At 46.2% G+C, this 13,607-nt stretch overlaps 1 protein-coding gene across 1 annotated transcript in view; it reads right to left on the reverse strand.

Annotated features, from left to right (window-relative positions):
• Positions 1-13,607, reverse strand: part of LOC136598675 (lysophosphatidylcholine acyltransferase 2-like) — a 91,189-nt gene that overhangs the window by 5,150 nt on the left and 72,432 nt on the right. Inside the window, exon 5 of the mRNA XM_066588758.1 lies at positions 3,751-3,892. Within this exon, the coding sequence (XP_066444855.1) occupies positions 3,751-3,892 (142 nt within the window). The remainder of the gene's footprint in view (positions 1-3,750; positions 3,893-13,607) is intronic.

A 13,607-nucleotide genomic window follows, 5' to 3' on the forward strand; every position in this document is an offset into this window, starting at 1 on the left:
CTAATGCAAACACTAATGTATATGAAGAAAAGTGATACTAATGTTATATTTAATGGGAAAAATATGGTTTATTACACAGATGTTAGTGTTTAGTAAAGGAAATACTCAGGTTTATCATAGCAAATACTGTGTTGTTTATTACATAACTACAGAGGTATATTGGATATTGTAATTGTGTATTATACAACTGTTTGATGTAATTGCTGACATGAGAGTTCGGCTGATGATTACTGCCTGACTGATGATGAGTATTGTTTGTGACCATGCAGTTAGAAAGTGTGATAGTCTCTGTCATAGCCTCCATGGACGTCATAGGATTAGTTTGTATCCCAGTCATTTTTTTGGTGTTTCTCCCCGGGTATCGTGCTGCGCAGAGTATGTGTGTTGGATGGATGAATAGTGGATCAAGTCTGATTCTGTGGGAAGGTGCCTGTTGGGGTATGATAGGCAGGGTGTGGTGCACAGCTGAGGGTTGCGTTTTCTGTGCTGATGAAGTGCGCAAGAGAATTGTGAGATTCAAACAGAAGTTGATGCAACCTATAGTCATTAGTCACAAGTGAAGTTCTGTGACGCCTGCTGTGGGGAAGAGGCTGGGTGAAGGTAAACAGGGTATTAGTGTAGTATGTCTACACCGGAAGTGTGGGCATGACAAGGCTGAGCTACAGGTAATGCCCAGGTCACGCCCACAGCTCCCAATTAGCTGTGGCATACACACCTTCACCGAGCTGCCAAAAGCTCGGTGCATCATAGAGACGCTGTTAAAGGGGTTGTCCCGCGAAACAAAGTGGGGGTATACACTTCTGTATGGCCATATTAATGCACTTTGTAATGTACATTGTGCATTAATTATAAGCCATACAGAAGTTATCAGAAGTTATTCACTTACCTGTTCCGTTGCTAGCGTCCTCGTCTCCATGGTGCCGTCTAATTTTCAGCGTCTAATCGCCGGATTAGACGCGCTTGCGCAGTCCGGTCTTCTTCTTTTCTGAATGGGGCCGCTCGTGCCGGAGAGCGGCTCCTTGTAGCTCCGCCCTGTCACGTGCCGATTCCAGCCAATCAGGAGGCTGGAATCGGCAATGGACCGCACAGAAGCCCTGCAGTCCACCGAGGGTGAAGATCCCGGCGGCCATCTTCACCAGGTAAGTAAGAAGTCACCGGAGCGCGGGGATTCAGGTAAGCACTCTCCGGTTTTCTTTTTTAACCCCTGCATCGGGTTTGTCTCGCGCCGAACGGGGGGGGGGGGGCTATTGGGAAAAAAAAACAACGTTTCGGCGCGGGACAACCCCTTTAAGGGTTTTCTTAGAGGGAGGCAGCTCCCTCTGTTTTTGTCATCGGACCCCCGAGATAAAAATCGTGTACTGCCGATGGGTTGTTATGGCAAGAGGATTCCAGATACAGGCGTCCTGTTCTGCTATCAGCCCCCACAGTGACGAGCTCTGGCAGCGGGAGCCAGCTGTCAGTGATAGCTAGCCTCCTGCTGCATCAGCTGCAGGGTGCATTAGAGCAGTGACTCCCATTGTTAACCCCAGGTTGAAGGTGTATGTGTGCCACAGCCAATCGGGAGCTGTGGGCGTGACCTAGCCGTTACCTGCAGCTCAGCCCGGTCACGCCCACACTTCTGATGAAGACATACTACACTAATACTGGTAAACAATGTGAGTGAGAAAATTTACTAGAACCTCTTGTCCTGAGGAAGAGAATGCATAGACAGTTTGGACCATGGTACCGTAGCTCTGAACTGGGACTTGTTGGTTTGAGCAGTCCATGAGAGATAGACTAGCATCATAAAGACTGCAAGTAGACCAGTAACTTGACTGTGTTAGGCCGCCTGCAGATGGGTGGGTCGGATCCGGCTGCGAGGTTTCTCGCCGCGGGATCCGACCCGAGCGCCTGCAGAGAGCGGCGCGTACTCACCTGCGCCCGCGGCTCCAGCTGTTTGATGTGCCGGCTTGCTGGGCAGCCGGTGCATGCGCAGACCAGAGCCGGTGGCCGGACAGTGACGTTTCTGCTCTACGAGCCCCGCACAGAAATAAAGCATGCCGCGGTTTATTTGCCGCGCGGCCAAACTGCGGCCGTCTGCATAGGATTGCGTTTGTCATCGTACCCCTAGATAAATTCGTTAAGGGGTCTACTTTTCAAAATGGGGTCACTTGTGGGCGTTCTCCATCGTTTTGGTCACTCAATGGCTCTACAAGTGTGCAATAGGGCCTAAATCTCCTTCAAGCAAAATTTCTGTTTTGAAAGCCACCGGTTGCTCCTTTCATTTTGGGCCCCATTGTGCATACAGGCGTAATACTAGGGCCACAATGGGTATGTTTCTGAGCACGGGATAAACAGGCTTATCCATTCTGGGGTGCAAATCCTCATTTTCATGTGTACTATAGAAATAATTCCTGCCTTTAAAATGACATATTTGCAAAAATATGAAATTTTAGTTTTTCTCTTCTAAATTGCATTGACTCCTAAAAAAAACCTGTTTGGTTTAAACACTCATAACACCCCTTAGTGAATACGTTAAGGGGTGTAGTTTTAAAAATGGGGTCATTTGTGGGGGTATCTATCATTTTGACTTCTATGAGCCTTTCCAATCTTGGCTTGGTGTAGAAAAACAAACTGTTCCTCAAAATGCTGAAAAGTAATATTAAATTTGTACGTCTCCTAAATGGTTAAAAAAAAAAACGAAAGTTTTTCCAATGTGCGCCCAAAATAAAGTAAACGGATGGAAATATATATCTTAGCAAAAATTTCTATATTATGTTTACACATATTTGAGATATTGCAGTTGGAAATGTGAAAAAATGACTATTTTTAAAAATTTTTCCCAATTTTGGCGCTTTTAATAAATAAACACAAATTCTATCGGTCTTTTTTTCCACCTAAATGAAGTACAACATGTGGCGAAAAAACAATGTCAGAATCGCTTGGATATGCAAAACCTTTCTGGTGTTTTTCCATGCTAAATTGACACGTGTCAGATTTGCAAAATTTGGCCTGGTCATTAAGGCGAAAACAGGCTTGGTCACTAAGGGGTTGATTCCACAAAGACTGGCTAGCAAATACAGCATTAAAAAGATTTCTAAGCCTGTGTAGTTGAGTGTTCCGAATTATATTGACAAAGGATTTAAAACTGTATTACAACATTTGAAAACATATGCTACTTAAAGGGGGTGTCCAATTGTAAGCTATTGAAGGTCTATCCTCAGGAAACGCCATCAATAGCAGATCCGTGGGTGTCTGCCACCTGGGACTACCTCTCATCATCTGTTCTCTGGTCCACTGCTCTCATGCACTGAGCCAATTTTTGCAGGAAGCAGACAGCCCCTTTTCCACTGCAGTAGCCAGGGAACGAAGCAGTCTGCTTCCTGGTAATATCAGCTCAGTGTACAAACTCACCAGCCCAGAGAACAGCATATTGGTGAGAATCCCATGCAGCAGGCCCATTCCAGTCTACTATTGATAACCATCTTGAGGACAGACCATCAGAAGCCTACCACTGGATCAACCCTTAAAGGGTCTGTATGTTTATTGTGTACAACTTAAAGTAAACATTGTTATAGTTTGCTGCAAAATGTGCTTCATCTCTCAAGACTTCTGCACAGTGGGACAACTCCCCTCACATGCTTATACTACTGTCCGGTCTTCCATTCTTCACAGACATGGCCAGTAGGAGGGATTCCTCCTTATTAATGACAGATCCCCTTTGAATGTGTCATTTTGTGATGATAATGTATTAGTTCTGGTCTTTCTTACCATAACAGAGTTTTCCTGACTCATCAGCATCCATATCCTGGAAAAGTTTGGAAACATCAAGGTCTGGAACGCCAAGTGAAGATCTTAACAGGGAACTGAATTCATTTTCTGTGATGCTGCCATCGCCATCAATATCAAATAACTAGGGTAAAGCAAAACATTATAATGGCATGTGATATATGTTGTAATTACTTCAGACTCAGCTGTATGTGATTATTATACCTGTACAGAGACAGAGAAAAGTAATAAGGGCTAATGCCCACGGAACTCCGCGACGTTGCCCTGCAGCTATAAGGTTCTATTGAACCTAATAGCTTAATGTTCATGCAGCGGAGTTTTAAATGCCACAGGAATATGCGTGGCCAGCTTCCATTGTAGACAACGTGGCCTTGCCCACTGTAAATACGTGGCCCTGCCCACTGTAAATACATGGCCCCGCCCACCGCTGGCCACGTCATCTGACACTGCCGGCACGTCATGCACTGTACTGTGAATGCCTGCTGGCCCTCCATGCGGGACGTGTACAGAGGATCCGGAGCGGTAAGTATGGAGGTTTTGTGGTGGGGTGCAGGGGGCGTGGCGGACTGCGCCGTGATATTCCGCTGGCGGAGTCAGTCACGGCCGTGGGCATGAGCCCTAAGGCTGGGTTCCCACACGGCGTATTCCTGGCGGAAATATCGCAGTTTGGCCACAGCGAAAAACCGCGAGATTTCCGCCTGCAAAGCGCTACTTCAAAACCCGCGGCACTTAGAGGAGAGCGCGGCCGCAATGAAAAAAATAAAAGAATGGACATGCTGTGGCCAGTGAATCTGCGCCACAGCACTTGCTTCTGCCACCTTTGCTGCAATGAATTTGCCTTCCCATGTGGACAAGATTTCTGAAAAATCTTGTCCACATGGCTGGCTAATCCCGGGATTACCGTCCGCAAGTGGATTCGCCTCGGCCTAAGAGAAAAAAACAACTGCAGGACTCATCATCTACAAGCCTATAGCAAGTGCTTTACACAAATAAACTGGATCCAGGGTTTGAGCGAACGTCTGATCAACCACATGTACAAGGGTGGACAAAAATATGGAAACACTGAACGAAATGCATAGGATTTTAATCATTAGCACTGAGCTGCCCTATCGGCCCCTGCTTAGTGGAGAGATTTCCACTAAATTTGTGTTTACTTTACCTCTTGCCCTGCTCTGGGTGGTTTTGGGAGCCAGCTGGTAACAGAAGCTGAGTGGCTCAAACTCCTGATTAAAGGAACCTTGTTGCTCAGGCAGATGTTCACTTTTGCCCAGCAGCATATATGTCCTATTACCTCCACTTAAAATTGGTCTCTATATGTCTTATTGAAATATGGATTATAATCCTAAACATGCATTTTGTACGGTGTTTCCATATTTTTGTCCACCCCCCCGTATGTCTTATGTAAGCACAGCAGTAATACTCATATGACTTACAAATGTTTTACAGAATGTCATTTATCTAAGAACTACCAGTTTTGTTCTATAAGCGTTAACAGGTCCATTAATGATACTTTTTTCTGCAATTTCGCCATTTGTAAGGCTATTAAAACAGACAGATATGGCCCAATTGCTATATTTTATGCAATTTTTCTAATACATTTTGATTTGTTTTCTGCGTGTTTTCTAACGCAATCCTATGGCAGCTTCCACGGGCGGAAATTCTGCCGGAAATCCCGCCGTGGAATTTCTGCCCATGTGCAGGGGGACTAAGGCATTTTTTTTACATGCATAATAATATATATTGTTTGTAGTACGGTATGCATTGCAGAATATCGTTTGTACTTATACTTGCAGAACCTTGCATAAGCTGAGGCTATGCTTAAATATAAGGGTTAAATAGTACAGATAAGAGGTGATTTTGGTTACCAAGCAGATAGATCTTCAGCAAGTTTTGCAGAGTGCATCAGTTTTTGCAAAGCTAAATTCTAGCAGTTTTGCAAGGCATCACAATCCCCGGGAATGTGGGAGGAGCCAGACGCCAGGCACCAGTCAGAGTAGAGTTGCTTGTGGGATGGGGGAGAGAGAAGAACAACCTGGCAGGTGAGTGCAAAGACCAGAGACCCAGAATCTTCACCCGCCCTGCCATGTTTTCTTTGTGCGCAATATGCAATCAATAGAACCCCTTGATTTCAATGGGTTCGTTCACATGCGCAATCTTGCGCGCAAATTTTCAAACAAAATACGCTGCATGCTCTATCTTCCTGTGGATTTGCACAGGCAAATAGCAGATATAGAACTATTAGACTTAATTACCCATTTCAATGAAGAGGAGTATGGTTGCATGTTGGTTTTGCTGTGCAAATGCACACAATTTGCGCACACAAAAAGTACAGTAGGACATGCATTTGCGCATGCAAATATGCAGCATAAATTCTGCAAATATGTGGCGTAAATGTGCACATAACTGCACTCATGCCCATGTGATAACTTTAATAAGCTTAGTCCTCGTGGCTCTGAATCTATCGCCTTTGATGTGTTAAGCCTCTGTCTGCTGGAGAGTCATGTGTGCTGGCATCAGAAATGGTGGCAGCAAGAATCTTGGGGTGTGTTGAGGGGCATTTTATGCTCAGTTTGCTTCCTGAGTGTAAGGTGCATGCAAAATTAAATGATAGATCAGCCTCTTGCAGTCACATCCAAGTCCTGAGATTGCAGAATGTGTACAGGACATAAGGCTAGCAAGGATTAGACAAAAAGGCCATTTTAATTCAGATCAGCACCACTCTTGTCTATTTTGCAGTGCATTCCTATTCAAGTTCATGGGCCTAATCTACAGTATCAGTCATAGTGGAAGGTCATAGACAAAAAATGGGCTGGGTTTTTTTGGGGGGGGAGGGGGAGAGACAGCATCTTTTCTAACCCTGGATAATCATTCTAAGATCTGTGTTCCTTATGATTTTGCAAAGAAATGCAAACAAATCTAACAGGTGGCATTGCTACCTTTCAAGGTAAGTGCATGACTACTATAAAGTCTGGTGTTTATCAGTAGCATTAGGTTATAAGGCAGGGGTGTAGAATCTGTGGCCCAGGATGGCTATTAATGTGGCCCAACACAAAGGGGAGGCTGCATCTGCAGGAGGCGAGGCCGCAGGCAGTACCTGGCACTGGCATTTGCTGTGATTGAGTTACTCCAGGTCCAGTGTGATTCTCCTTGTCCTCCCAAGTCCTGACTGCTGCCAATCCAGTAACAAGGTGAGGACGAGAGACGTGGTCTCATAGTGGACGGCCAGCGCTGTGTCCCCTGTTGTCAGAATGGCTGTAAACTGCATGCGAGTCTGCACAGGCTTCTGTGTCTAGGCTTGCATGCATGGCCTTGTAGCAGTGGGGGTTATTTGCAGGATGATTGGGGTTGTGTGGAGGTTGATGGAAGCTGTATGGAGTACTGTGGAGGACTATGGGAGTTATGTGGAGGATGATGGGGGTTGTTAGGAGGACTGTGGATTAGGATTATTAGGGGAGGATTTTTTTTGCTCATCTGTGGTGGCAGATATCCCTATAGTTATGCACATATCTGTTTTGTTTGCTTATAAGGCCTCCTTCCCACGAACGTATTTCCGCTGCGTAATTCGCAGCAAAAATCCGCTGCGTTGCCCGCAGCTATTAGGTTCTATTGAACCTAATGGCTCAGGGCACACGGTGCGGAATTCCACCGCGGAATTCCGCACCGTGAAATCTCCCGTTCTCACCCGCGGCATGCTCTATTTGCCGCGGGTGTACGCGCTGACGGCTTCCATTGCAGTCAATGGAAGCCGTCCGTTCACGCTATCTCCTGCTGTAACACAGCGGAGGATAGCGTGAAAACGCTTTCCCGCCTACCACGGCGAGGTATATCAGTGGGGCGGACGTCACAGCATGGGGTACTGAGTTTCTAGGAGTGAAGCTTTTCCCGCAAAGTATGCAGTAGTGTAAATAGAGAAGACGCACTGCTGTTTGCAGTAGTCCGGCGTGAAGTCCAGCAGACCTGACCTCTTTATGTGTTGCTTAGCAGAGTCATGACTTAGCCTGGTTGCACATGAGCGAGCCGGAGTCGGCTGTGGGCACCCTGTTCCCAGCTGGCATCTACAGGTACCCATCATTACTTCTCTTCTGTACTGCGGATTCTGCTGTGGGCACCCTGTTCCCAGCCGGCATCTGCGGGTACCCATCATTCCTTCTTCTCTTCTGTACTGTGGATTCTGCTGTGGGCAACCTATACCCGACTGGCATCCACGTGTACCTCATTTCTTCTTTTCTGTACTGCGAATTCCGCTGCGGGCACCCTGTTCCCAGCCGGCATCCACACGTACCTCTCGTTTCTTCTCTTCTGTACTGTGGATTCCACTGTGGGCACCCTGTTCCCGGCCAGCGTTCACACGTACCTCTTATTTCTTCTTCTCTTCTGTACTGCGGATGGCCCGCATGGCTCACCGTCTTCAATGGAAGCCATCTCAAATAGAGAATGCTGCGATTTTTTTCCTCCACGAGCAGAAAATCACAATTGATTTCCGCTCGTGTGCAGGAAAAACCGCTTTTCCATAACATGCTATGGAAGTGATTTGCTGCAGATGCCCGCTCCGGATTCCGCAATTCAAATACAGTTGTGCAGCCGGCCTTATTTAGTGTACCAGGTGATTGTAATTTCATCCCGCTTGTGCCCCTCATCCTACCGAGGTAGATAAAAGCGTTTCCCTGGCTGTCAGCCTGACCGAAACGTGATTTCCTGCCTGCAGCAATTAAAGCTTGCGCAGTGAAGCCCCTGCCACCTGCAGGTATGTTCTATCAACATCTGGAATATTCCTACTTCTGGACCCGGTTCCATCTGCCACCTAGTCTGCATGGTCAGACCCCCATTACACTCCAATGGGGCCTGTGCATAGGATGGACGTACCCATGAGTTACATATAGACACTTTCAGACGTGGTGGCTTATGTAAGGCTGTCCGTCCTGCCTTGTCCACCACAGTCTAGGATTCTTTTTGCACTATGGAATTTATGCCCGCCTGATACTTCAGTGCGCGACTCGGTATGTCTCTAATGCTTGAAGAAAAGGAAATGCACATTACCTAGAAGGAAAAAAACTACCTGCCTGAATGCCTAAAGCAATGTGTGAAGGTTGATTTTTGAAGTATCTACATATAGTGTCGGGTTATGGTTTGGGTTGGCAGGTTTTTTATTTTAACCCAATAGTAACTTTGGGTTTTCTTTGTAGATTTTAGATGTGTTTACTAATTTTTATAGAAAAAAAATTTGCACACAATTTTCCTTTATGAGGTCATAAAAAGCTTTGTTGTACATTAGGAACTCCAAAGAGAGGGCAAAATAGCCCTCTGTGGTGACATTGATAACAAGTAGAACTGTTCTGGGCCTGCTAAAACCCTTACAGACTAAGAACATCATCTGATCCAATAGAGGCAATGTATGGTCATGGACAGCTTTGCTTCCTTCTAATGTACACAAAAGAGTTCTCATTCACCGACAGCAAACTAATATCTTGTAAATGGTGAGAAATTACATTGTAAAGTTTTAGAACTTTTTATTTATTGGGTGACTAAGAGTTAATTGTATATAGAGCAGAAAATCTCGTTACGGCCAGTTTCATAGAAGCACACTGTGGGTACCTTTATGCTCCCGTAAGATAGACAACTGTTCCAGCCTTTCTACAGGTCTACTACCCTAAATTCAGAGGGTCTAAGGCTGCCTGTCCACGGCCGTGATGGAATATCGCTAGCGATATTCCGCTCCAGGGGAGGAGGGGGTGGGGGAGCACTGACAGGTCTCTGCGATGAGCCTATCTAATAGATAAGCTCACCGTGTAGAATTGCGGCAAATTGTAGTATGCCACAATTTCAATCCCGCAAGCGTAGAAGCGCTATGATTCTCCGCTCGTAGATGTCGGGCTGTGCTTTCCATAGTTAGCCTATGGAAAGCTTTTCATAGCGTGATCCGCGGGCGATTTATCACAAGTGGATCCTCGCCCGTGGAAGGCAGCCTTATGATGCTCTCAGTTCTGATTAAAGGTGCATTTATGCTCGTATAAGCAAACGTAAATGCACCCTTAATACTCATGTGAAATTAGAGGAGAAGGGAGGAAGTGTTCCAGGCACACACACTTGACACTACTGAGACCACTGCGAGTGGGGGTCGCTATTACAACTGAGACCACTGTGGTGGGGGTCGCTATTACAACTGAGACCACTGCACGCGCGCGGGGGGGGGGGGGTCGTTCTTACAACTGAGACCACTGAGGAGGCGGGGTGTCGCTGTTACAACTGAGACCACTGAGGGGGGTCACTTACTACTGAGACCACTGTGGGAGGGGGAGGGGGTCACTATTACTACTGAAACCACTGGGGGAGGGGGTCACTATTATTACTGAGACCACTGGGGGAGGGGGTCACTATTATTACTGAGACCACTGTGGGGGGGCCACTATTACTACTAAGACCACTGGGGGGGCACTATTACTACTAAGACCACTGGGGGGGTGGGTGTCACTATTACCATTGTAGTGGGGGTGGGTGTCACTATTACCATTGTAGTGGGGGTCAGCATTACTACTGAGACCACTGTGGGGGGGGGGGGTCACTATTACTACTCAGACCACTAGGGGGGGGGGGGGTCACTATTACTACTGAGACCACTGTAGAGGGGGGTCACTATTACTACTGAGACCACTTTGGGGGGGTCACTATTACTATGGTAGTTGCCGTTTGGTTGCATAAGGCATATTTTTCACATGCATAATAGTATATATAGCTTGTACTTTGCATTGCAGAATGTTGTTTGTACTTATATTTCATCATAGCCTGAGCTTATGCAAGGTTCTGCAATTATAAGGGTTAAAGGGGTTGTCCCGCGCTGAAACGGGTTTTTTTTTTTTTTTTCAATAGGCCCCCCGTTCGGCGCGAGACAAACCCGATGCATGTATTAAAAAAAAAAATCGGATAGTATTTACCCAAATCCCCGCGCTCCGGTGACTTCTTACTTACCTTGCTAAGATGGCCGCCGGGATCTTCACCTGTTCTGGAATATGATTTCTCCAGCAGGCTTTTGGGGTATTTTGTCGCTTCCAAATTGAGTATCGTGTGCACACATCATCGAACCAGAATCAGACACCAATGTTGGTCTAAAACTGGGAGAGTCTCTACAATGTGTAGAGGCTCAAGCCTTTTATTATAACACATGACAACCGCCCTTCAATGGGCGTGCAAGAGATTACATCAGTAACATATAAGATTCTCATTTGTCGGTTCATATAGAATCCCCCACCTCTCTGCCCACCCCCTCCAAGTGTTGAGGTGGTATGGACTTCGTCCTCTAGCTGAAGTCATCTCCGTGTAGTGATGAATCATTGTTTACCTAGCTTCAGGATGAGGAGTGGAAGGGGGCTAGACAAACACTCAGTATTAAACACAGGATATACACGACACTATGGCCCTTTAACTCTTAGAAACTGGTTGAGCAACTTCTATGTACTTAGAGCAAATACTATGATTAGATTGTGTGTGTGTCCTTTGAACTCCTCAGAGCTGAAAGTCATTACAATAGCAAAATACATTTGGGTTATATACAAATAGCGATAGACATTTTATACTAAATAATTATCATGTCTATCACAATCCCCCCTTAAAATGTCTATCCTCTAATTCTTTATCTAATTTTCACAGTCTTCTGCGCATGAGCCTATAACCGGAGCGCGTTGAAGGTTCGTTTTAGGGTCTTCAAGGGGGTGTAGGACTTGTCCACTCCTTCTGGGGATGCATTCAGCAAACTCATGGTGGGAGCGGCTTTTCCAGCATCAGTTTCACAGGTCTCTCTGACACAGGGAATAACACAGCAGACTAGAACAGAAAAGGTAACCATCAGTTCACATACAACAGCGACGCCCGTCTGTGCCAGGATCCTTTACCACCCGCTCATCCAAGGCGAGTGCTGGTCCCAAAAGTTAGCTCTTTTTAGTCAGTGCGGTCAGCTTCTTAATGGCAACTGCGTTTTTACCCGCGGGTCACGTGTCGTCTAGGATGTAGGTACAACAAGTCTCCCCTATCATCTTACAGACACTCCCCTTTTTAGCTAAAGTCATATCTAAGGTCACTCTATTTTTAAAAAAGTCATAGTCGAGGTAGGTCCTATTGGTCGACTAGTCCCTATAAGGCGTCTCTAGTATAATTTATAAACCACTGCTAATTATAATAAACATAATTAATCCAGTCAACATTTATTTACCCTAATGATCAGGAAAATGGACTCGAATCTAGTTTTAACTTGGTCTCTAATTTTTAAAACTCGTCAGGTACCCCCCTTGGCTATCCTATGATGTCAATGTATACGTGTAGATCAAAACTACCACCAGGGGTCTCTCTTCTCGCTCTAGTATAATGTTACAATACTAGTAGCGTGCACAGGTACGCACGGCGTGGGACTCCCTAATCTTCACCCACACCAATGTCCCTCCTGGAGATAGTCCTAATGGTGAACACGTCCAAGTCGCCTCACCCTTGCGTCAGGGTTTTCCCACTGCCCGTAAGTCCCTACTCCTAGGAGGGGGGGATCCCTACCTCACCTCAGAGGGAGGCCATGGATTCCCTGGGCTCATTTACGGGCATCCATACCCTCTATCTGTACAAGTTAACACCCCACAGGGTGTGCCCTCGCCGGAACCTAAGGTCTTCTGCACTATCCCTAGGCAAATGGGAATTCCACTGACAATCCATCTTAGGAGATCGGGGCAGGCACAGTACTAGTACATTTCTCCTTTTATTTGGTAGCGTATGTGGTTGGCATTATCGGAACCGGCTCTTCATCTTTTTCAAGCAAGGGAAACGTTGGTGTCTGACAGGATGTGGAGGAGCATAAGGGCTTTACTAAGGCACACTCCCCTGTCCAATTACCCTCCAGGCGGGTCCTCTACCTCATGTCTCCACAAAGCCAGTAAACGTCTCCTAAGGACTGGACCTGATTCTGCATCTATTCCCCTCCTATCATACTGTAGGAGGAGCAATACCCGTTGGTGAGTTCCCCAAAAATCTCCCTCCACCCTGCCTATTTGCCCGGCAGGTGTAGTTTCCAGGGTAGTCAGTAATACTCTCTCCGGTGCAAAACACTTAAGTAGTTATAGAGTATTCCTTCTTCCATTTCTCACGGACAGTGAAATTAGCGGAAATGTTCGTGAAGAGACTAATAAACCACTCTTCAGCATCTACAGGGAGATTTAGGGGGACCATCCCCGAGTGTAGTCGGGCACTACCGCACATGCAACAGTTAGACTTGTTGCTCCTGTTAGCATTGTACCTCATCAACTCCAACCAGAGATTCTGGTCAGAGTAGCCAGTCGCTACTGTCAAGGTGTCCTCAAAGGTAGGGTTGGCTATGATCATCATGTTCGTCAAGGTCTTTATCTTACGGCGGAGGGGGTTAATTATGGGCACGGGACTAAGTGAAGGCTTCCATTCGGCTGCATCTACCATACCCCTTATTTTAAACTTCCCTAAGGGATCTGTCCTCCCGTACCGGTATGTCCCCAGACTATAAGTCTCCCCGTCCCCCGGGCTTGGATCTCCCATGGTTAATGTAAAAACCGCATTAAAACCAAGCAACATACTAAGTTCAGCCTTCCAATACCTGCTGTCCTTATTATTCTCAAGGAGGGTTATACGACTAATTAGGGATTTCCCGCTCTTATCTTTCTTATTTAAGGCACTTCGCGGTTTATAGGACCAGTCTATTCCTGTGTTACATCCCACTAATCCCCAATAACGGCAGTCTTCTCCCCAGACGTTATCAGTGGCGCAAACATATTGTATTCCCCGGGTATATAAGTCATATAACCAGCCGGACTGAGCTAAATCTGGCCTGCGGTGGGATC

Source organism: Eleutherodactylus coqui, unplaced genomic scaffold, assembly GCF_035609145.1.
Source record: "Eleutherodactylus coqui strain aEleCoq1 unplaced genomic scaffold, aEleCoq1.hap1 HAP1_SCAFFOLD_69, whole genome shotgun sequence".
Classification (NCBI taxonomy): domain Eukaryota; kingdom Metazoa; phylum Chordata; class Amphibia; order Anura; family Eleutherodactylidae; genus Eleutherodactylus; species Eleutherodactylus coqui.